Source organism: Harpia harpyja, chromosome 8 (genome assembly GCF_026419915.1).
Source record: "Harpia harpyja isolate bHarHar1 chromosome 8, bHarHar1 primary haplotype, whole genome shotgun sequence".
In the NCBI taxonomy this organism is placed as follows: domain Eukaryota; kingdom Metazoa; phylum Chordata; class Aves; order Accipitriformes; family Accipitridae; genus Harpia; species Harpia harpyja.
In genome coordinates this window covers 3,245,001-3,271,092 of record NC_068947.1, presented here as the reverse complement: position 1 = coordinate 3,271,092, position 26,092 = coordinate 3,245,001, and the positions used below count along the sequence as shown (strand labels likewise).

The following is a 26,092-nucleotide window of genomic DNA, read 5'->3' as shown; positions in this document are numbered from 1 at the left end:
CAAGGTAGCACATGACTTATTTAACATATAGAAAAAAAGAGTTTCTATCTGCCCAGTTTTAATGAAATATCAGGACAAATGAACCATAAAATGTCCTGCATATTAACTTTCTCTTCTCTAACATGCTGTAAACCATTTTTGGTTTCAAACTGCATTGTTGGACAAATTTATAACCAAGTATGTGCAATAGTAAGCAATAAGTCAGCATACAGACACAAATGTATATTGATACGGGAAAACAAATTTTAAAAAAGCAGTTTTACTCAATAAAAGAAATCTTGGGCCCATGAGAAATCAGCTGCATTCCCCCTATCTTTTGCAGAGTCAAGGTTTCACTCCACATATACACGGCCATAAACAATACTTTTCCAAACATCTGACACCCGATACCTGAACCAGATACCCGTAACCAAAATACAAATAATAAAGTTACAAAGGTGTTAACTGAAACCATGGAACTTCCTGTAAGTTCAGCTACAGAGTCTTTCAATTTAAAGATATAAGGTATCCATGGCAAAAATTAAGAGGCTCCAAATTTGCAGGCAATACAGTCAAGGTTTCCAACCTAATTTTAAGGGAAATTGTAATTAAAGACATGAAGTCCTTCCAGAACCCTCTCAAACTGTACTGGCCATGAAGAAAGGGAAAAGGGGAGCTGGTGTTATGTACAACACTGTACACCATCTTCAGTAGGTCACTGGTCTTTTAAATAATCTCTAGTGAACAAATAAGATTTCAGAAAGTTTTTAGTAGATAATTACACTTCCTGATTTTGTAATTAGTGGAACTACATGTAATTACATAATAATTATGACGGTAATTACGTAATTAAGATGTATAATTATGTAGTAAAAAACATTATGGAAATAAAAGCCATCAACTGTATAAGCACAATACATTTTTAAAAATAAATTCTGTATCATCTGTTTAAAGCTACCATTTTCCTCAAAATATCAAAGTGATTATGAGCCATCACTGGCAAGGTCTAAAATACATTTCTTATGAGACTTAAAAATCATACAGATAATTGTATCTTTTTAAAAATCTCCTTAAAGCCTTAGCTTTGCATTATCCTTCTGATGTCTAGGCACATGTATACTGAATGGATTATACAGAGTTAAATTGTTTATATTTATATTTCCAATTTCTACTAAAATAATTAAAAAAAAAAATAGCATCGATGTCAGAATTCTGGTATTTAAAAGCCAGGGTTTGTTTCTTCTTTTTTTTTTTTTTTTTTTTTTTGAGTACACTGCCAGATCCATCAAACCTAAGGGTCTTCTAAAAGGAAAAACATGCTAGTCTTGCACTTTCCACTAGAGGAAAGAGCTTACTGCTGTGAGAAGCAGTAGTCATTAAAAGAAAGAAGCCTTGTCACTTCTCACTTGCATTTAACAATAAAAACAACAGAACTGCCCCCCACCAAAAAACAACCCCTATCTTCATTAACAGAGGTGAAACCAGAAAGACAAAGGTCTCTATAAGAAAAATGTCAGAGCATTGCTGATAAAAAAGAAACAGTGAAGAAAAAAGAGCTTTAAAAAATATCTTCTGTTTAGAGAAACTCACAAGAGAACTCATAAAGGAGGTAGATGATATTAGATAGACTACACCACTGCATGGGTTATAGCAAGTTGGCATGTGTCTATACACTTAAGTAGGAAAAAAATCCTGAAGAGCAAATTAGAAGATATTTCTGTTCACTTTTTCCCACATAAAGAAAAAAAATATCAGTAGCAGCAGGATATTTATTTGAAGAGGTCAGATAACCACTCCAAGTCATGAGGAGTCAGAAGTTAGTTAAGCCACTACTTCATCCCATCTGCAACATTAATACAATGTGCAAGGAAAAAAAGTCTTCATTGATCAAACCCATTTTATTAGTGGTATGAGCAACAGTAAATGCACTCCTGTCATGCCACAGATTTCCCACGTTGTGGACATATCGTAACTGTTTTAACTCATTACTTCCATTTATTTCATTCACAAGCAGAGAAAATAACTCAACAAATCGTAACTCCGAGAGGTTTACTTAGATTTTGTAGGTTTAACAAAAAGACCACACAAGCAGAAATAGAATAGAGAAAAAGTTACACTTAAGACGTTAAAAATGTCCAACTAGCAATAAAAAAAGGTATGATCATTATGGGAGGGTAACTTAAGATTTAAAGATCAGCTAACTGCCCATACATTACTTCAGAAGGTTCATAAAACCTACAGTGAATAATTTTCAATAGTTTTTGCTTTCAAAAAAGTTAGTGAGATTTAAAATACTCAAGAAACGGTGACTCAAATTTTAAAAAAATGTTCAGAAATCTTCCTCTTCAAAACAACACATTAAGGAAAAATGAACAAGTGCTTTTGAAGATATACTCAAAGATTAAATTCTTGAAAATTATTATTTTACAATCTCTTCAAAACAACATGATTGGAAGACAAAGTACTTGACAGCAAATGTGCAGAGAAGCATTTGTTTGGTTGTAAAGATCACTATAGTGAACTGAAGCCTTAGCGATAGCGTCTGGAGATGTGACGCGAACAGAAATGCTTTGTTTATTGAACTGTACTCTCTGAAAAGAGATATGCCAAGTTTCAGCTGTTGCCATCTTAAAAATAAATGCATACACACGTATGCACATAGGTTATTTATATGATTTCTCCTTATCTTCCCCTGGAAAGCACACGTAGATAACTATATCCCCTTTTCTATTTATTGCAACAAGTACTTTTTTGTAGTCTTCTTGCTTGTACATTGATAAAAATGTGGCAACTTGTTCTGATGCCAAGTCTCCATTTCCTTACGCTAGTTTCACATACAATACAATACAATCCCTCCAGCTCCATCTCACGCCAGCTCTCCTCCCTTTCCCTGCCCGAACCTCCACACTGTATCTCGGAGCAGGACCACCTCCTTGCTCAGGCCCATCCTTTCAACCCCAGTTGCAGTCAGTCTCCCTCCCTCAGTCTCGCCACCGTCACCAGCTGACAGAAGGACATGCAGTAAACCACACTGACAAACAGCTCTGCCAACATCCCCGTTATAAACTGTCTTCCTTCAAAGAGTTATAAAAAAAATTAAAATAATCACTTCAACCTGCTATGTGGCACGCCATGTACATACTGGGGGAAAACACCCAACAGTGAAATGATAGGATTCACACAAATACTCAGAGCTGAATTTTATGGTTGTATGTCTAGGTCACACAGCTTAGGAGAGTTTCATTTTTCCCAACACAATTTTGCAGTTTATTCATCCATAAAGTAAACTAGGCACTTTTGGTGTTTGCACGGAAGGGTGGAGTGGGGCACACACAAAGCTGTGATAAAAGTGTGAAAATATCCTCTGAATATGCATTTGGTTTTACAAAACCGCAGCCCATAAGTATATGATCAAAACAATTATATTCTATTTCCACAAAGTGGCATATAATTTGAAAATGTAGGTCTTCCTAACAAACAGGAACATTCAACCACTTTTCTCAAAGTTGTCTTCCTCCCATCCTCACTTTCTTCTGCTTACCCATTAAACAGATATGCCCACATTCTTCGGAATCCAGTAACTATGGGCTCAATAGTTGAAAATATTCTGTGAAAGAATAAACTGCAGCATCTTTGCAATTTCTGTCCCTGAAAATACTTAAATGCCTTGCGAACAACATTTGTGACCTTCCCTCTCTTAGAAATGGGACGGTGGGAAGGTGGTGGCTTTCAGTCCCATTCTACAGTATGGAACAGAAAAAATCCTATGACCAGGATCCTATTTCTCTAGAACGATTGCAGCACCATCAACAACCTCAGTGATATTAATGCTTTTGGAATAATGCTGCAGTCATTGTGAGTAAGGAGACTGCAGCATTCTTATCTCCCAAGAAGACTTCTATGTGATGCCCGGAGGAGGAACTGAATTAGAGACATTTGTGTGAGGCAGAGCAGTTGTACTGACTTTATGTGGGCTCCATTTCTCTTCGTTTTTAAAGGTTTTCATTTTACTGTAGAAGCAAAATGAAAACAGTAATATCTTTGAATATTTAACAATACCAATATTTGAATGGAATAATGATCTAAAGCTTACTACACTCTATTTTGATCTCCTGATGACATAGCCAGAAAAATACTCTGGTTTCCATTTCTGAAGTTAAAGCATACAGAGCAAGCATACTCCTGTATTTAAACATCATGTGTTTAAAATCAGTGATAGGTTACCTGTCCTTTTTTCATCCAAATGAACAGAGAATGCTACTACTTTCCTACTCCTGTTGCTTCTTACTGCTCTGACTGTTCAGCTAGGTAGCAATGTCTGGCTAAACCCACAAGCCAGCTCTGAAAAACTAAGTGTAAGAAAGTGCTGAATACATTTTGAGTATGTTACTAGTCACAATGGAGCACTTTCTCTTTTCCCAATTAAAAAATAATTCAGAACAAACAGCCGTTATGTTACTATTGGTATCTGTAAATTAGGGGTTTTGTCATAGTGATACTGAAAATTAAATTGGTTTTTGACCCAATACTAACTGTGCAACAGTTCCTAATTTAGAAAGACAGCAAAGAATTTCAGAACTGGAATGGAAACATTTGTTTGGAGGATAAATGCTACTACTAATAATAGGACTCAAGACCCATAACTATATAATCCAGATATTCCTGGATGGTATAATTCACCAGTCACTGAAACAATAAAGCATCATGTAGACCAACCAGCTTATTTTTGATTCTTACAGGGAAAAGATAGACCAACAACAGTATACAACAATTATAGGAGAACACAAAGGAAACATGCATGAACAGTGTTGTTGCAAATGTTGTAAACGCCATACTGGTTTAAATAAATAGAAGAACGGTCTGCAAAGCATGTTAATGAACCCTTCTGCTATATTTCACTCCGATAGATCTGACCTATTGAAGGTCTATAAAAAACACATGCAGACAACTGGAAAACTCTTCCCCTGTTCCTCCAAAAAATTCAGGGTCGTAGTTGAAAGACTTAAGACGATAGCATACAGGTTTTAAATATGCAAAAATCTAAGAGCTTAAAGAAAATATACCATCACCCATAGTGCACAGATTAAGCTTCAGAAAGCAAATTTCATCTTAGACATAAAGACCTCTCTATAGTAAGTACGGTGAAGCACCAGAAGAAACTGGTTGTAAAACCTGACAAGTTGTAGAAACTGCATCACCAAAGGTTTTTTAAATTTCGCCTATCTTTAAAAAGTAGGCTATGGTATTGATCCTCTTGCAGGGAAAGGGAGCAGGTTGAATGTCTTTTTGAACTCCCACTGATTTCACAATTATTATTTTAGATTCCATTTCAATAAATAGTATGGACCTTCAATATAAATAGCTGAACAAACAAAACCCGTTCTGTAATTAAGGTTCTGTATTTTGAACAGCCAAGTGTAGAAAACACATGTGAACTAGTAGCAAAATCTCAAGGTTCTGAATGAGAGAAGACATGAATTCTTTCAAACTATGGTGGAAAACACATTTATATCTTAAATCTCCAGCCATTGAAAAATCTTCCTTTTTATAGATGAGTACTCCAAGATGAGTAACAACCTAAAGCTGCTATTAAGAATAAACAGAATCTACACAGAAGAACAACTGCTCTTTAAAAACGCAGGAAAAATGGCAATAAAAGTTAGAATTGCCTAAAGTCCATGCAATTTAGGCTTTGAAAAACAACATCCCAAAATAAAGCAAAAAACCTCCCCAAACCAAAATCAAAACAACAGTAACTAAGTGGTTCAGACACATAAAAAGCAAAGAGGAGACTGAAAACACTGAAGATGAACAAAACCCGAATTAAAACTTTGCCACTGTTTTTGATAAAAGCAATGATGCTGATCACAGGTCAAGGACAGAATGGCTTGTGAATGATGGCATGGAAACAAAATTTTTTGGCTTCCGTGGAAGAATAAAAATGAGCTTCATGTTATGAAGGGGAGTTCACCAAACTTCCACTTCACAACTACAAGAAAATTGGAATATGAAAATCCTTTCAATCCTACAGAGTTTTAAATTAAGTATATCAAATCAGTAACATATATTACTAGAAAACAGAACTCTGGTATCTATAAAATAAAAAGGTGACTCAAACAGCCATAGGTAATTATCCTCAAGTTCTGCATGCATTTTAGAGCAACAGAAAGACGACTTCCTCCCAAAAGATATCTGAAAAATGGGACAAAATTGTACATAGGTTTACCAGACTCACCTAGTTAGTCTCTTTGAAGAGAACCAATTTTCAAAGGAAAACTAGCAGATCTAATTTATCTGGTCTTAACACCTGCTGCAGCACCAAGACTGAAATCACTGGCTGGCTGAAGATTATACAACAGAAGGTCCTAGCAGAGTTCTTACAATTCCTTGAGAATTACTCCGGCAACTAATTTTATTGAACTCTCTCCAATTAGCAGTGAGGGTCCAAGAAACATTTTCTGATTAATGCAGAAGGTAGGAAATTATGTGAATGCAGAAGCCACCATACTATTTTTCAGAGATAATTCGTTAACCTTGAAGACCAAAATTACAAATGAGATTAAGCAGTCAAAAATGAATGAAACCAAGGAAATTAAAGTAAAACAAAATGCCATGAACCCCAGATATGAACTCATCGTTCCAAAATGACAGGAGGGAAAAAACCCCCCTCAAACCTCAAGATTTCTATTATTACTTAACTACAAGTTAATGATATGATACAGCTATGAACAGGGCATAGGTGACTTAAGAACGCATCAGCAGAGGTACTTCCAGCAAACCTACAGATCCAGTGTACAAGACACTGGATAGATATCATCTAAAAACCCATGTAATTTCTAGTTTCTCATACTCAAAGATTAATTCAACCTAGAAAAGACTGCAGAGAAAGGTGCTAAGAGGAAGGATCATGCGGCAGAGAGCAATTTTTCCTAAAGAAAGCTGAGAGCTTCTCTGCCTTAGCTTAAAACAAAATAGAGATGTTACCACTGTTTCCACAAGCATAGTGGAGAACATCAGGGAAGGGAAATAAATATGCATTTTGTGAATGGACACAAACCACCCACAAAGAAGTTAGAATGGGAAATTATAGTGAATTTTCAGCTGTCATAGAATGAGAGTCTGAAACACATCTTGAACAGCAGTGGAAGGGCAAGAACCACCCACAGGTTTCAAAATGAAGTGCCATAAACTTGCAGTCCTTAAAGATGTGGTGGTCTGCAGTAGCAGTGGATTGGATGTGATCACCCACGCAGCCTCTCCTACTCTTATGTCCTTGTATTAGGCAAGAGATCTACACACAAAGTAATTTGGTTTCAGCTAGCAGTAGCATCCACCATATAGCATTCCTTCAGTACACCTGCACAGTTGTAGTAGACTGAGATGGCTATACAGCATGACCTTCTTTGATGTACAAAGTCATTCTGAAGTGCAAGCATCAGAGTGAGTTCACTGTCTTAGAGGGATTAGGAAAGGAAACGAGAACCTCTGAAAGAGGACACATTAAGTACAACAGGCCAAAACCAGACTGTTGGCTTATTTGAGCACTTTTTAGCTAAGAGGTTACTCTATTTTGATTTTCATCTAAGGCTTATCAAAATAACACTTAGAAAGATTGAGTTTTGTTTAGTCTCTTTCCATCACCCAGCAACCCAGCTGGTGACACAGGGCAGGGGTGAGGAAGACTGTCAGAGCAGAGCAGCTATCAGAGTAGCAGTCTCCAGCGGTAGCACCTTTTCTTCACAGGCACCACCAGAACCACACAGAGGATGCGGCGGAAGTGCTCTCGGTGGACAACGTGCTTCAATAGTGGGACCCAAACGTGGCTTTATTCAGAATTCCAAGTTGGCCAAACATTAGCCCAGAAATACTCTTCCGTCAGCTCGAAAATCACTTAGCTGCACAAAACCCGTGGATCCATTACAGTTTAGAAATGTTTTAGTTCAGAAATGCTATGGTAATTGGAAGAACAGGAGAAAAAAAAAATCTTCCTAACGAGCTTAATCTGTATATTTAAGAGAGCTTTGTAGACAATTAGCATTACTGCTTTTCTTGTGCCATTATTTTCTCCCTAATAAAAAGTGTCTCTTCAATATTAATAGTTGAACATAAGTTTTAATTGGCTTTCCTTTTAGATATTGTATACATACGTTTTAATTAATCTATTTACTGAAGCTGACGTGTCCTTCAAACTTCAAGCAAAGAGATTTCTCTAATGGTGTAACATGCAAGAAAAGCACTTCTTCCAAAGCGCAGTTGCTTCAAAAGAAGAAAGGAGACATATACTATATTCTTACAGTGGTTAACTCCAACACAACACATTCCTCTTACAGGGGATTCCTAAATTCCTACTTTCTTCTATTTTCTGTTTTAGATTACAGCCTCATAGTTCAGATTTGAAGAGTACAAATGCATAGGTCTAGTTTCTAGCATGTAAGTTGCTATTAAACTATAGTTAATTAATTAAAAACTTAAACTTACCTTTATCATCTTCAGGAATCACTTTATCCATCGCATAGTCCACATCAAAAATGTACCGGTAAAAGCAGAGCTGAGTGTATAGGGCCTTATCGGAATACTGCAATGTAAGAAGACAGTAATTAAAAACCCAACTCAAAAGTGCGTCTCTTGCACCCACTTCTAAGTCCACTATCAAATGGTGATTCTTTCTGTTTTTTTCTAACAATTTATATGTTCCATTCACATCAGATTTTGAAAGTATTATTATTATTATTATGCTGCAAAATCTCTTTACTACACTCTTCTCACAATTTACACCAAGCGTTTATACAAATCATACTAAACTTACCCATTCTTACAGAGGCATAAATTGCATTTATCCATTCTTATAGACACACATATCACAATGGTGCTTTAGCAACAAAATGAAAGTCATAAGAATGATGGGACAAAGGAATAACTTTTGTGCTTTAGTATACTGTACAATGCAATGATCTCAAAAAAGAAAAAGAATTAATGTATATTTTTGATGAATACAGGTGTTTGGCTGTATTCCCTCCCTTCCCACAGACACACACCTGTGGTTACATAAATTGTGAACATGCCATTCAACTAAGAACAGGTGCATATATACCTTTACAGCTATGGCATCACCTTGCTCTACACATCTGTGAAGGCTACTGCATGTTAGTAATCACACATCTAGTTCAAAAATCTGCAGGTGTGTACATGTGGAATAAGATGTTCAATTAAATGCTCTGAATGTCAGTGATGTCAAGCCTCTGTGCTATTCCTCTCGTTCAAAAGTACATGCCTGTATGTGTTCATACCGCTGTCACCATCCTGTGCAGTAGAAGATTGCTCGAATAGACACAAGATCCATCTTGCCCATGCTACAACTAAACCCTTTCAAGTTAATCTTGAACTCTTGTTCAATAAAACCACATTCCAGTCCCTGCTGTTTAAGATACTGGAGTTCAAATATTGGCCAACAGTGGTATGAAGAGTTGTGCATTACAAAAATCCTAAATAAGAATGAGATAACCGTAACAGCATCAAACGCAGAAGTAGTGTCCGTTTTAATACGCTTAGTGCACATGTGGATATGTATGAACTCTTGAAGATTTTCTTGATGAGCTATAAGACCAATGAAGAATGTGGTCAGACCAACGTAAAACTGCAACTCAGTATACCACAAGGAACAATCCTGAAAATACAGTGGAAGAGCAACTGATAAACTATTTCTGCTTATTGGAATTCTGCTTTAACTTAGCTTTTCACTCTTCTACCCAATCAAGCCATGTTTTGTTACTAAATTCAGCTAATTTTACACTTCTTCTGACATGTTATAAAGTATCTATAACTATTAAGGAACTCATGTAGAGACATTTGACAGCCGTTACTGCTGCTTAGTTATTTTTTGTATATTTTAACAGTATACTTTTTTCCAGTTCATGTGAACCTATTTTAAAAAAAGACACACAGAAGCTTATTTTATTCCTTATTAGCTATTCTACGATATGCATCATCATTATACTATTATACACCAGTTATTTTTAGTAAATCCTGATTACTGCTTCCTGAAGAAGAAAAAAGGAGGACGACAGCGATTAAGTTATTTGTTTAGTTTTTTAGATTCAGCTGTAATTGCTGGTACACATCTCCCTGACTGCACACATGAAGCAGGTTGAATAGAACACTGAAATTACCTCCTTCATAATAGTTTGTTTTGATAATGTATTGTGTGTCGAGATGATGAGAAACAGTTGCTGTCAATTTGATTAGCCATTATATTTTTATGTTAATTGCCATTATTGGGTCCATTCTGTTTAGTGTCACCATAGAAGCCATACAATGTTAGCATAAATAACAAATTGGAGTAAATTAGGAAGATATATTTTTGCCAATTCATTTTAATTGCCCCTCAGTCCTTCCGTCGGTTAACGCAGCTGTTGACCCATAATAAGCGCTAGGTCAATATAGCTGCTTGTCAATTCAGAAATGCAAAGTGCTGTGTTGCTGGTAATGGATATACAACAACCTTTGCCAGCCAACTGAAGCAAACGAATGACAACCCACATGAAAGAATAAAGCATCAGCTATAGAGTTTAGTGACCTGATATTAGTAGGCAGGCTAATTGAAAGTCACTGCTTAAATGGATAAAGAAAATACAAAAATCAGTATGTAAAAATGTATACATGCACACATAGAAAGATATATATGCATACACACAAATTTTTTTTTACTGATAATGTGCTAGTATCTCCTTCTCTTTAGCTTCCTGCCACATCTTACAATTAGCAATTGGTGGAAAACAAAAGGGTTTGAAGATTTTCATGCAAGTAAGTATGAATATTGTGGCATACTGATGAATCCAAGGAAGAGGTACCTTAATTTAAAAGGACTTTAGGAATTACTTATATCATCACTTCTTATATTTCCTTAATTTCTGATAACCTGTAGGTTTAAAAAAAGGGAAAAAAGCCCAATCCCTAAAACTTCAAACCCAAGTAATATTTTACTTTTAACGGTGAATTTTTTGCGTAAAGAAAACCTGACACCCCTAAAATCATGGTAAGAACTTGGGCTACATTTGTATAATCATTCATGCATTCTTTCTTCCCATGAAAGACTGAATGGTGAGCATGTGAAAATAAAACTCTGTTTGAAGTTCTTATTTGTTCCATTATGTTTTTTTTCTTGATTTCATTAAGAACTGACTTCAGCAGATAAGTCTGCTTCTTTGACAGCTTCCATGCAACCAAACTTTTTTTTTTTTAAATTACATTTAAAACAGCAATAAACAGATGAAGGAACTAAAGGTATACGGTTTGCATTCAGCACAGTTATTCACTCCTTTGACAGAAAAAATAAGCTTCTAATAAGAAAAAACAGATGTAATAAAAACATTTATTGTGCTTGGCCAACAAAATATTGATTTAAAGAAATCTAGGTTTAATATGATTGCAGAACTCTTTCCTGTAGCATCAGGAGGCCAACTGCAAATCTCCAACCTGCCTTCCCCAGAAGAATTTAAGATTACACAGATTATGTAATAGGAAACTGATGGCGTCTTCTTAACAGAACTGGTGAATTAGAAACACTGGAAAAGCAAATTTTCCCATGCCTAAGAACAAAACTAGGGTACAGAATGCTCAGTCATGAAAAGAAAATCAACTCGCTTAGCTACCACGCACACCAGGGAACGCTCACTGGGGCACACATTAGGAAAGGAGACTTCACAGGCACAACGCATTTGTATTTCTGGAGTCCCTGAAGGTCAGCTGTATCTCCACACGTGCCCACGTCCACCCTGCTTGACTGCAATGACTAACTTAGCATCTGTCTTGTCCCTACAGCTGCTGCTGTTTGAACAAGATGCTGGACTGAAGGGTAGCAGCATCTCTTCTCCTGTCTCACAAATGCCTAAAAACTCAGGTCCGGAGCAAGGTGCCCTGGTGTGCTCACTCCACCTCTCTCCGCCCAGCAAACTGTGATGCGTTTTTTCCACATCAAAATGAAATTTCACATGGAGAATGATCCTAACTCTCTCACTCCGTAACAGCGCAGTCGGTGAGCAAGGGCTTTTTCCAGAAGAAGCAGACGCAGGTTTGCAACCCTTCTGGCAAGAACAGAGAATTGAACTTGGTTTTCTTAATCTTTCACAGAGAGAGTGGAAAATTTGCCAGTGTCCACCTTTCCTCCTCTTTTTTAGAAATGCCAAAGCTCAAATCTCTGAAAGTAAGGGGACCTGGAAAGATTTAACCACTTGCAACCATCTTCCTACCCTAAACACAGTCCCTGAGGAGAACTTAAGATGCATTACCTCTCACCAGCTTTTCTGTTATGGAAGAAAGGTTGGTGGCAGCTGCATTTAGGTATTGAAATTAGAAGCCCCCTCCCTCAGTGCTGGCTCTTTTAGATGGCATCCCAAGGAACTTCAGTCGAGATGCCTCACTCTCCTCCATCCTGTTAAGTGGGTGCCTGAGTGAGCCACGAACACACCAACCTTTAAAATCCATTCAGTAGCTAAGGGCAGCATGGTGACCTAGAGAATCCAGGTAAGAAAGGTCTGAGGAAAGGAAAAAGGGAAAAATAAACAGAAGTAAAAGTTGATAGAAATTCACAACAGCAAGGTAGCAGAAGACTGAACTTGTGATTCTAGTTCTGATGTTTTACTTGCCTAGATACAGTGCTATTCTACTAAACAGCTCTTAAGCAGCACGTAAACCCTCCGTATCTTGACAGTGTACATTTGAACAGGCCAGAAAACTAAATGTCCCCACTTAGATTAATTTTCTTTGCACTGCTGTGAATTCCTGTATTAACCAAAGTAAGATGTGATGCTTTTTAGATTACTCATATTCCTCTACAGTAGATTGGAGTCTTTTATTTACTCTTTGGCATCTCCCAAATTCCTATACTTCTCTATAGTCCCACCACACTCATGACCCTTTAATTCTTTTCTGCATTCTCATTTTTTTCTGCCCTTTTGCTTTCTTCTGCACCTGACTCTCCCATTTCTTCCAGCCCCTCTGTGGTGGTGTTATTTTGTATTCTTTGTCATTTACTGTTTTACGTTGTGTCAGCTATGGTTTTATGGATGACGAAGGCAACAAGAAATTAAAAAAAACACAAAAAACTCCCCCTTCTAGTTTGCTAACTCTGTTAGACTGCTTTGCAAAGGAGATAATTTCCACAGGCTACAAAAGTTATTTGTATTACTTCAATTAATTATAATACAAAACAGTGGCACCACTTCATTAATCAGCTGCTTGAGAGTTACTTTTGTGAAAAGCCTTTTTGGTAATTTGATTAGAAAGAACAGTGGCTCTTACTACTGTGATATGATTCAGTATGTCCATCAAACAAATCCTTTAGAACTAGTTCTTAATACTTTAAAAACAGGAAAGAAAGAGAAGGAAATAGAAAAGAAGTCTCTTGGCAGAAAAATGTGTCTCAGACTCTTTCAAGGCTTAGATGTAACGGAGCAAAGCGTACAGGAAATACTTCAGTGCTTTGAGAGGCATTTCCTCCCCTCCCCCCTTAGAAAGATGCAGTAATTAAAACCTAATTATTATCTTCATTTTAAACAAAACCTAAAGTGAATACCAATTAATAACAACATACTAATGAGCATCTGCTGTGATGAAATTGAATATGAATGTGCTGCAAATTTCGGGTAATTTATTTTTCGGGGAAGTGCCACTGGTCTCAATCTACTGCTGGAAGATTGTATAGACTGTACACATTTTCCATCATGTCTCTTATGTGCAGCAATTTCTATTTTCAAAAAGAGGGCATAGCTCAGCTTTGTGGATGTTTATATATCCAAATGCTATCCACGCTACAATGATTTCAAGGCAATACACTGAAGTGTAAGACTCTGTTTTACACACCTCACACATTCTTTTGTAAAACCAGGGCAGTTGCATCGCATCAGGTTCACACAGCCTCTGTGCACCATCAGATTCTGAAGGCAGACTCCTGCATGAAAAGAGCTTGCGAAGTGTGAATTAATGTTACACTAAATACTCGTAACGTGCGTACCCCTCGCCCTGTACCAATGCTGATGTGTACTGAAGTCTGGTCTTCTCGTGCATCACAAAACCCAGTTAAAACACAGTGCTGGTCTGTGTCGAACAGGCTGAAATAAACGCTGCACCTAAAATAACTACTTCACATAAAACAAAAAAGGTGAAATACAAGTGCATCTAAATTGCAGCCTTTATGCCTTAGCATACAATCAGTTTTTGAAAACTTACACCCAATTCCATTAAAAACATGAGATGGTTGGTAACCACCTTTCCTGACATTGGTTATAAACTAAATGGGGAGGTGTGTGGGCAAGGTGTGTGTGGGGGGGTGGTTTCCTTCTTAACCCTCCAAACTGTCCACCCCCTCAATCAATACTGTTTTTTTTCAGTGATTATGACTCACAGAGTCTACTGAAGAAGTAAAAGGAAACTGAAACAGATGTGGCAGTATTTGGATATGATGAAACTTCCCCTAATACTTATGTTAACATGGACTGTATGATGAAAGAAGAGGTTCTTCCAAATACATGCAGAGGTCAATAGGAAAAAAAACAAAACCACAGCAGAAGACTGGATATTCTTGTACATTATAAGATTTTTTTTTTTTTTTCCCATTAAGTAACTGAAATGACAAGAACTTCTGCTGGTTTAAGTCCTGTTTAGCAATTAGTGAGAACATTACACAGGATCTAATTATAAAAACCAACTCTGGACTGCAATGCCAGCAAAAGAACAGAAAAGTGGGTGAGGAACTGGGTGAAGAACAGATGACAACACCTGCTGATAAGGGGCACCAGACTGAATCAAGGGGTTAACAGAACACCTCCAGGGTGGATCCTGACAATACTATTACTAAACATTTTAATGAAGAAATCCTGGAGAAAAAGTAGCTGGCTATTAAGAAGATTTAACAGGCATGAAAATGGCAAAATAGAAAAGGAAGGAAATTTAATAAGCAAAATATTTCTGGGCATAACAAAGAGGATGAATGAATTATCTAAAACTGTGGAGAGTCCCAAGCTGAAACTGTTCTGCTTTGAGGATTCATAAGATGATGCCTCAAGGCATATGGCACAGACACAAGATGAACAGCAAGTGCCAGCAGACCAGGCAGTTATTTACCTATAGAGCTCTGGAGAAACGGAGGGATGAAGCTGTTGGACCACTACTGGTGGTGGATCACCTCTACTTAAAGCTGGCAGTGTAAGCAAAGACATAAAATAAGCCCTGTTTCCTCTTCCTTGGAGATATGTTGTTTTTTAAACAAAAAGACTGAGTGTCATCTGTGCTTAACAAACAGTTTCTCATTTTAATGATATGTATGCAACCCTCTCCCCTGTTCCTGGTCTTGTGTGTGCTCTACCGCTTATCTGAGCATGTGGTAAACCAAATTCAACTCACTAATCCAGCAAAAATTACTCACCTCTTTTCTAATCTGGCAGAAAGCTAACTCTGCAAGATCTAACTGCCTCCCTGTGTGGTCAACAGCTGGCACAAGGTGAAACAGCAAACTGCATGGTAGCTGATGTGAGCAAGCCAAACTAGCTACTGCTAGCAAGGGAAGACAGTCTGTTCCCCTGCGTTTAGTTTTGGGTTCGAGCTCTGCCTTGTACCCAGTACTCAAGCTCATCTGAGCAGCGCAGTAAGACCTGGCAGTGAGAACACAAGTCTTAACTAAGAACCACTCTTTTCTGGGGTGGGGGAATCACTTGCCTCACACACCCTCAGTATTCACATGCCATTGTGAAGTGTTCTTTACTCTGAAATTTTCAGCATCAAGATGTTTATGACTAATTTTTAATACAATTATACAAGAGACAAGCACATAAAACTTGTGACTGAGTCTTGAACAAGACCAGACACTATCTGCTCTGAGGTATCTTTTTTCTAAGAACACTGTAACAGCAATCAATAACTAATTTTACAGAAATTAGCTCTAAAGATGTTACATATATGTGTGCGCACATGTGTATATGTATACATGTCTATGAACTGCATATATGTATCTCTGCACATATATATGAACACAGAAATTTTAATAAAAATACAATAGCAAACAATAAATATAAAAGTTTTAAAATAAAAATATTAATATTTTCTACAAATATTATTCCAGATTCTAAGAAAAGTCTAGAACCAGCCCTCAAAATGACTAATGAAATGAATAAATACCTGGCTTTCATACAGAAAGTTTACTGAATTGATAAACAGGATCAAATGCGGTGGTTAACTCCCACACTAGGACATGTCATCAAGGTGGTGCCTTTGGTCAGTTCTTCCCTGCTAAACAAAACAGGGCTGACTAGTAAACTCAAGCGCTGAACTGTTACTGTCCACATTACTAAATTTTTAACGTTTGCTGACTGAGTTTTAGGCCGTGACAATTGACTACGACAGCGATGGGGCACGGCTTAGGAGATGATGTGCCCGGACTGTTTGTACTGGCCATACGGTTCTGACTTCACTTCAGCAGTCCCGAGCTCTGCCCCAACAGACTTTGAACCCACACGCATCCCCATGTAATGAGCACGCAACACACTATCAGCTTCAAGCTGCTACACAACCCTCATGTTATTTTAAAGCCTCTGAACCTACTTAGCGTACAAAACAGCCAATCGCTGTCTTATGTATACAAACACCTGTAATCTTAGGTTTCTGGTCAAAGGATACTATACTTGATACTGGTACTGACAGTGCAATAGGAGAAAGAGGTACAAGACTTGGTTTTATTCAAATAATTCAAGACTTTGCATACTAAATCAGATGAACGAAATGTATTTTAAAAAATTAATTTCATCTGTAATCTGCCTCATGGATCTGGAGAGGCTCTAGCGTACTCATGTTATTCCTCTGAAAGCAGTATCACTGTATAACTGAAGAATTTGCAGGCTAACCACCCTGGAGCCTGAAGATCCATCCTACACTGATGTACTTTAGGATAGGGATTGCACAAAAATTCTCAAAACTATCATCTACAGCAGAAAGGTTAACATTTGAGGATTTTTACATCAAACCAAACCAATGAGCTTTACTGGACAGCTGATGAAAGATAGATATTACTCTGGAACCAGACTCACCCAGCAGCACAAACAAGCAAAACTATAAAATTGTATCTGCCCAAATGCATTGAACATTACTCCGGAGAAGCACCAGCTTGATCCCAAAATCAACTGTATTTTAAGAGTCTCTGATCAAGAATATTTGCACCCTTCAAATAAATTGCTGCTTGAAATAAGCAGCATATAGATATGTTACTAAAACATATCCCCTCCCTGGTGTACAAGACAAATCTAATTAAAAAAAAAAAAAAAGAAAATCCATGTTTACATTTTTAAGAAAAACCCAAGCACTTTCAAAGTCACTCACTCATTTCTGGATTTCTGGAATTATCTGACCCTTGACAACCTGGGGTAAGAAGCAGTTAGCAGAAAAGGCTTGGTGAAACAACATTAAAATTGAAAAACACCTCTGTAAAGCAAAGCTGTCATTCTGCTCTGGAGATAAAGTATCATGGCCAAGTACTCCCCATCCATCTTAAGTGTTACAGAACAAGCTAGTACAGCTCCAGAGCTCTGTCTCATTCTAGAGAACTGATGGTCCTTCTCATTGAATGAAGAGCACACTCATAGCAGTTAACTATAGGTCATCTGCTTATTCGAAACAGAAGAACTAAGCACATCCATGGGAACTCTCATCACAGAACAGAACTCTTTCACCTTTCAAGTAATTTCATGCATTTCCATAAGAAAGTCTAAGATCATGATGTTCTTTCTAACAAACAAAATTTGAAATCTGCGTACAAAACCTCTACCCTTACTCATGGAGAACCACTCCTCATGGAGGAATGCCAGTCATATCCTATTTCTCAGGACCCACATTTCTCACAGCTGGAAACCAAATAAATCAAGCGGGGCCCAACCAAGAAGAATATATGAAACCACATTACTAGGAGTAAATTCTGCCTGCAGGGAAAGAATCCACGTAAGGTAGTTCTCAGACCAGAACCACAAATCAGTCATCCATCAGCTGCAGTCCTATTTCATGGCAAAGAGAGAGAGAAGCTGTTACTACACACCTGAGACTATTCAAGGTCTCTTAGAGGCCTCTGCAGACTAGGTATAAGGCTGCTTTTTTACCATTTCATGCAATCTGCTGACATGTTCAAGAATGGTTGTGTATTGCCAAGGATGAGCAAAAGGTTATTCCTCATTATCTTATCTGAGGCACATTTTGAGTCTTCCGTCTGCTTGTGAAGGATGCCACTTCTGATGTTCAGATGCAGGATGCTATGGATAACAATGGAAAAAGCTGATAGAACAAGTCCTGTTCTCATAGTCTAGACTGTAGTACAGGTAACAAGTTTCAATTTGGAAGTAAGATATTTCTGTTTACATAAATGATTTTAATCTAGCTCTGTATTTGCAACCTTGATTCTTATTTACTTTTTTAGAAATAAAGTCTTTTCTGATTGATACACTTTACCCAAACATTTGGCACTTGTCAGCTATCCAGAAGCATACACTATAAAAGTGCAATCTGTGTAAGCAACTTGGCTTATACATATTTATTTAAATTACAATTTTGTTAAGAAATGGGTAACGTTGCATTTCTTTTCTGCAAAATAATTTACTAATATTTGTGAAAGCCTTTTTTAACTGAATCTTGATTATCATTCAACAAGCACAAGTACAGCATTTAAAAACTGGTGTATTAGTAAATAAACAACACTATAAATACGCTAGATACACAAGAAAAGAAGCTTATCTAAATATGTTTTAGACATAAAAGCATGCATGTGAAAACAAAAAAAAAAGTATCATTTACAGAGAGGGAACTAAACATACTGCTTTGGATTACCATATTCCCGTTTCTCAAGTCTTCAGGACTCATTCCCTCAATTCTAGGTTTTAGCAAGAGTAAAAAGTTTGAAAAGCTAGGTTTCTGTCTTCAACTCCTAGTTTCGCAATTTTTAATGAGCTATTCTTTGAGCTCAAGTAGTTAAGTAATCTGAAGCAAGGAATAAATCTGCTGCAGAGGACACTATTTTGCCTAAAGCAAATTTGGCATTTCAGTAAATTCTAAAGGACTTGGAGTCAATGTTCCTTCTCGTTGATCTTGATTTTTCTTAAAAGTTAAGACAATAAGGAAACTAGGCTGAGATATGAAAATGCTTCAGCTACTCATCATGCGCCCTGAAACATTTTACTATTAGAAGATCAGAATTGTTAGAGATTGACTGAAGTCCCCATCTTTATGGTACCAACGATACAAACAACTCCTGAAACTTCTCAGACTATGCAAGACCAACTGGAAAGGCAAACAGACTTTCAATACAGTTTATTTAACTTGCTTAACTTACTCTGGAGCCAGCATGTAGACAGGTGACTCCTCTGTTAAATAAGACCTTCCTCTGTTTTGGTTAGATGAACTGTGCCCAACAGGTTATAGTGGCACCCATCTATCTGTAGCAGTGCACATGATCAGCTTTATCAATGCAAGTCTTGATGTCATGTCTCTGAAGCAGCACGCTCAGACTTTAATAGAATGGCTCTCCACTAAATGCTAAAGAAAAGTCATGTTATGCAGATGACAAAGCAAAGGAGAGCATCTTTTCTGTGGGTGGCACCGAAATGTTAAGATCGGTTGTGTACAAAGGCACATCTCAATGACTTAGAAGGCAACTTTATCTACTACCCTAGGGTTGAAATCAATGGCAGCACTTTAGGTACCAGACACAACTCCAATAGCTTATTATGCTGCCATCTGCTCCTTCCACAAATAGTCAATGTTATGCAGGATTTATGACCCTATGGGCGAAACATAGGTTATTTTCAATCTCCTTCTCCATAACTTAAAATGGATTCTTCAGCACCAAAAGTGGCATTGACATCAGTACGTATGCTATAATTTTGATGCATTTTATTTTTTAATGCCATCTTCTCTACATATATCTTTGGTACTGTCTACCAGTCTAACAATGGTCTGGGTGACACAGGTTTCACCAGACGATGCATGTTTAAAACTGATTTATTGGTGTCAATTTTGTAGACTGCTTTGAAAAAAAACAGAGATTCTGTCCTGCATCCTGCAACTGGTAAGTACAAACAGGAAGAGAGAAAGACACCAACCCTGAGATTATCCACAAAGAAAAGGAATTAGTCCACCTAAGAACAGGCACAGATTAAAAACTTTAGGTTTTGATTTTGTCAGCTGCTCTGATGAGTGAGGTCAACAGTGTGTGTGTATGTTCCAGGAGAAAAGTGTAGGTCAACGCCCTCCCCCACAGTGAATTTTCATTCAAGAGGTGCTGAATAAAGTTCAGAAGAAAGTATACAACAGTCTGGAGGATTATTCTGAAGATCCTCAAAAACTTCAAACATTGTTCAAGCAAGTTATGGCTGAGCTACTGAAAAAACTTAGTAACACATGAGAAAGTAAACACACCAATTAAAAAATGATCCTCTAATAACATGATATGAATGACCTAAATCACCTATTCATTTTCATGGGACACCCCAAAACATGCAACTAAACTGTAATGAATTTAATAGTTGTGACAGAGACAGCTCTGTAGCTTAGTAACTGTAATCTATATAGTCCTTTTATTGTCATAGTTTATTGTTTCTAGTATGGATACGAGGGACTATGTGTTATCTCCCACAGGTGCTTCCCACATAACACAGTTTAAAAATAAGAAAAGAAAACCAGAAATGCCCATCACCATGATTTACTGTAACTAGACCCTCATAATATGAGCAGTAGAACTTTCTGTATGTAGTTCATTAATGTTAATGATTCTGTGCATAATAATCACAGCTCTGAAAATGATCAAGTGGTGACTTGACATGAGGTAGGTCTGCAGCACAAGAGTGAACATTTTTCCAGTTTCCCTGCTTATTATTTGAATGGTGTCTTCTTGCTTCCCACAAGTGTGAAGAGTCCAAGCTGATTATTACTGAGTTATCGTCACACAAATTAAACTATCAGGTTATTATTAAAATTCCTCCTTGCACTGTCAGTTATCCTAACCACAGATATTTAGGCAAAGACCCAAGAAATAAATTTTAAACAAAACATATGAAAAATGGATACTTCCAAGCAAGGCATCCCCACTAAATGAAAACTGCTTGTCTGCAAACTGTTAAAAAAACCCCTTGTATTTTTAAGAATACAGACTGCCTTAAACAATCATCTTCAATGGATTAAATCTTAATGTTTCCACACTGAAAGAGATTGGTGACAAACAGTAACTGATTTCTCTAATGGGAAACCCTCTCAAACTGATTATTTTTACCTGTAGCTGAAAGAAATATTGGTTTAAATAAAAATATGTTTCTTGCTCCTGGAGAAAAGCAAAAAGTGTTGAACCATGGTAGCAACCTATGCAATAAGTAGCTATGATTGAAAGAGCTCCAATTACAAAGTAAGCAAAATGGTGACTGGAATATTTTTCATCATGGAGAGTATATTCTGGCAAGTTATGGCTCTGACAGAGATGAGAGAAACCCTGAACACCAAGGACTCTGCTGAACCCAGGTGAAGTGTGAAATGGTACACACTCACAAAAGTGGCAAAAAGTGATCTTTCCATAGTTCCATTCTCTAACAGAAAAGGAACTGTTGGTATTTAAGCATTAGACAAAGACAGAGAAGACCTGTTTTCCACCTCTGTTTCTGTAAAGAGCTGCATGCCATTAGGTGAATCTCTAGGCCTTCTGGCAACTTCAGCTCCCCTTCTGTAATGTTAGGGCATCTGCAAACAGTGTTGGGTGTTAATAAAAAATTACTAAAGCAGTGAGGCACTAGATACTCTAGCATCATCTATTAAAAAAAGAAAAAACCAAAGTTTTCTAAAGATTAGCCCTTCCCTCCAGGGCTAGAATTAAGTTTGCTTTTTTTTGCCTTGGACATATGCATCTGTCTGGGCAGAACTATCCGGTTGTATTAGGAGTTTTGAGTTCTCACATTCAACAAGTGAAGAAACTGCAAATTTAACCTTTCAGACTTTACAACAAACTCTTAAAAATAATAGAGACAGGCAAACTACCTGCTGCTTCTTTGCCCTGGCACCAAAACACTAAAGCAGGTCAGGTATTTCTTCAAAAATTAAATTTGTTATTTTACTGAATACAAATTATATTACTTTACCAAATACAATGGAAAAGGCAAAAAGTAATTTGTGAAGTTCCAAATGGGCAAAGCAAGAGATCTTGTGACAACAGGTCTTCCAGAGAAAGTCTGTAGGAAGCTCAGCAGCAGTGTCTAAGTGACAGCAAGCCTCACAGGAAAACCATGCATCTACTTTGCCACATTTTTGAGTAAATTCTGGAGGGTAAGCTGGAAGAGGAATGTGGTATGGTTATTAATAGCATGAATACCTCCAAGTGCAAGGGATATTTTGTCTCTAGGACAAAAGAAAAGCAGCTGGTTGTGACAGGAACTCATGGAACACCCCTGTGAAAAACCTTCCTTAACAGCAATCTGCTGGTCAGAGCAACATTTTGTTCATTTCATGGTTTTAATAAACTCCTTTTTTAAAGAATTTTCTCACTTTTGTCTCAGAGTAGTAGTCTAACGATTTATAAATAGTAGCTATCCATTAGAAATATACTTAACTTCTCAGACAGTAGCATCGAAAATTTTCTTGAGAAGTTCAACATATCTGATATGAAATTGGATCATATGCTTCAAATACTGGACTCTGTGTCCCCCAAGGGAAGTTAAAATGTGTAATCAATGAATATAACATTAACTGTTCAGAACTTGAGATGCCTTAATGAGAAGTACAATGATACAGGACAAACCTTCTTACCATAAACAAATAATCCTAAGGGTTAAGAAGCCAGAAACATCTCCCCCCTTGCTACTGTTGAGGCAGAATGTATGGGTACTGCAGTCTAAACCTACAGAAACATTCAAGCTATGTACTCATGTATATGTTTCAGAGGTGGGAATCCATTTAGCAGATAAATTGAGAAAGAAGAGAGCATGGCCTCTGAGTGTAGAAAAGCAGGGAGCTTCCTCACAAGATTTCCTCCCCTCTTCTGTATGCCAGCGACTGCACTGACAGCACCGCCATAGAAAGACGACCCATAACAACAGGGAAGAGGGGAACAGAGAATTTCTGTAACGGGACAGACATCTCAGAAACTTTTCAGCTAGAACTAGTGACATCTGAACTTGAATTTCAGCCAGACGGTTCCTGATTATGGTGCAATGCTTGTAAAAAAAGTTGATCAAACTGGGCAGGTCAGATAAAACTGTGCTATTGCTCTCAAAAATACTAGTTTCCATTCAAAGAGGTGAACTTCACCAGATACAACACTCCTATAGAAGGATCTGATGCCTACTAAAATTCTAGTCAAAAGGAAAAAACTGTACACTTTGTCATGTACTGCTAATACTGCCATTAGGATAAATATCACCACCATTTACCTACACACCCATAAAAAGTAGCCCAATCACAACATAATGCATGTTAATTTTTCTAGTAACTTACTTAATTGCAAAGACTCACTTCTCCTCCTCTAAACTCATCTCTGCTCACAACCTTTGCTAACTGCATTTCATCCTCTTCCTGCGGAACCACATTATTTTTCATCAGATACCAAATAGAGCCATCTTGAAACTGCACAGTGATGTTCTCTGCATCAAGCCTCTTCTTGAATACACAATTTTAGATGCCAGCCAAATCGACCTCATGAAGGAATAAAAGCAGAGAAGGAAGCTAGGTTTCAGTAACCAAAAAAAGCAGCTAAGCTGACCGACTGTCGTGATATGTAGTTTAGAGAAATTCAGAACTGATCCAACAAAACAAAACCATTAGTAGGCGTGATGCTGGCTCTCCTTGGAGCTCCTGGTTCCCAATGCTTCTTAGTGGGTTGACGCTGTAGCACGGACCCACTAGTGAACTTGCGTTACTGCCATCACAGTACTCCAGTAGAAAGCAAGTCCTTTGAACAACAGTGGATTAAGAGATACTCGTAATTGGATTTCTCAAAATCTAACAAAATATAAGCAGTTTTGGCCACTCCACCCTCAAATGCATCTCCAACCCTTCCCCCGTGAAAAAAAAAGTCCCTCATGTAGACTGTTTAAAAAGCTTGTTGGAAGCTAAACATGATAAATCTTATGGGGAACATAAATCATGAATAATTAAGACATTTAATTTGTTAAGCTAGTAAAGTTGTATTTCTGGGATTTAAAAGACAGCAAACACAAAAAAGCAACCTGAAATTTCGGACCAGGGAAAGTACTCATACATACAATAAAAATGTCAATCATGTAATCTTAAATAAGACTGGAAAAAAATTACCTTAGCCTTTACAGTATCATGCAGCACCCCAGTGCCCAAATTATAGGGAATAAGAAGATGAATAAGGAAGAGGACATTCCATCTGAGTAGAGAAAGAACAGACTGCCCAGAGCAGCTGGTCTCAGAGGATTTAGTAACAATATTTAGAAAAAGTAATAGGAAAAACGTAGCTCTCAAAAGTTTCTGGCCTAGGAAAAGTTGGATTGGCTAATTAGCCATCTTTATAAGCTAGACAGGATGACAAAAGCACCTAATGAAATGTACTTACTGCAAAATACAATGACAATAATCATTGTTATTGTTTTCTACTCTTGTAACTTTTTTCCTTAAAAAAATATGATTTTTAACATTGTTATTCTTGAATCTTATATAATTAAAAAACTCAGTCTGATTCCGCACAGCAAGGCAGCTGATTTCCACAGGTATGGCAACCCTGACACACAAATACAAGCCTGCTCATGTAGAGGCCAGGTCTGCAACACAGATCAAGGTAGCTAAGAGCGCCCTTGAATCAAAGGCTACCAAGGGAATTCTTCAGAAATACTACTGTTTGCCTTCTGCTCTCCACCAGGAAACTGTTTAGGGTTTTTCGTTTTCCTGATAAATCCAAGACTCTTGCTAGTAAGGGTGCATACATGCCAAGTTCAATACAGCCAAATAAAGCCAGTTGGGAAAGTTTAGTATTTCCCTCATTCTTACAGCTTTTACAAAAGACATGTTTTTCTTCATTGTCTTTTCATTACAACCTTTCATCTTTTATTCACCAAATTTACATATCCCACTCAATTTTATCTTCACTCCACTGTATAAGTCTGCAGTGGAAATTGTCTGTTGAAAGGGTGTCGATCTTTAATACGTTATTTCTTCACAAGGCTTCAAGATTATATTACCTACGTTAGGTCATCAATAACTTTTTGTAAGGTGATGCACTGGTTGTGTGCAGTCAAAAACTGTCAATTCTCTTGTTAAGGTTTACACAAGTACAAGAGAACACTACAAGTTCAAAATGACTTTGAAAAACGTTGGGGGAGGTGTAGATTTAAAAAAAAATATTTGTATAGCCAACAATGAATAACTTTGTACATATAATACAGCTAACCAGAGGAGCTGTCTCAAGCAGAAAATTCATTTTTATCATACCTAGCTCCCTGTTTGGAGCTTCTATATATTTCTCCAATTGGGATGAGGAATGAGGCTGAAAGAGGAACAAGGCTGAAAGCTGACTGGAAGACATAAATTAGGTTAGATAACAACAGCCTTGTGTGGCAGCAGGAAAGCAGCCAAACCTCATACTATTTATTATCCATGCCAATAGACTGTTTTGTTAGGTGAGGATTTTTGAGTGGTTTCCAGCAAGGGGAAGAGCACGCTAGCCTTCCCATCCATATCATGCAGTACTCCTCTATACCATGCGCTAGCTGGAACCTCTGAGCTGTCTCAACAAGACCATCCATGCAAAAATCTAGCCAGCAGGATTAGAGCACTGATGAACAATGAAATAAAAATCTGAGAAAATGGCAACATTTTCTTATCCATGTAGAAGTACTGAAAAGTATTCTTTACCATTTCTGCTACCTGGGTATTCAGAAGCATGACATTCAACAAATCATCTAGATCATGAAAACAGAGTCACCAAATGCATATAAGCCTCTTCAAGCAAGAAGTTTAACTACTTCTGTCAATCCATCCAGCTCATGAACAACAGACTTTCATGTTCTGCATGAGATAACCTATAGAGCAGAAAAGCATTTTCCCTAAGTATCTTATCACAGGGTTATCAAAAAACTTAAAAGTAGTTTTTGCA

At 37.3% G+C, this 26,092-nt stretch overlaps 1 protein-coding gene across 1 annotated transcript in view; it reads right to left on the bottom strand.

Annotated features, from left to right (window-relative positions):
• The window catches only part of POLA1 (DNA polymerase alpha 1, catalytic subunit), a 204,000-nt gene that overhangs the window by 35,213 nt on the left and 142,695 nt on the right, over positions 1–26,092 (bottom strand). The window contains exon 36 of the mRNA XM_052794757.1: positions 8,458–8,554. Coding sequence (XP_052650717.1) covers positions 8,458–8,554 — 97 coding nt within the window. The remainder of the gene's footprint in view (positions 1–8,457; positions 8,555–26,092) is intronic.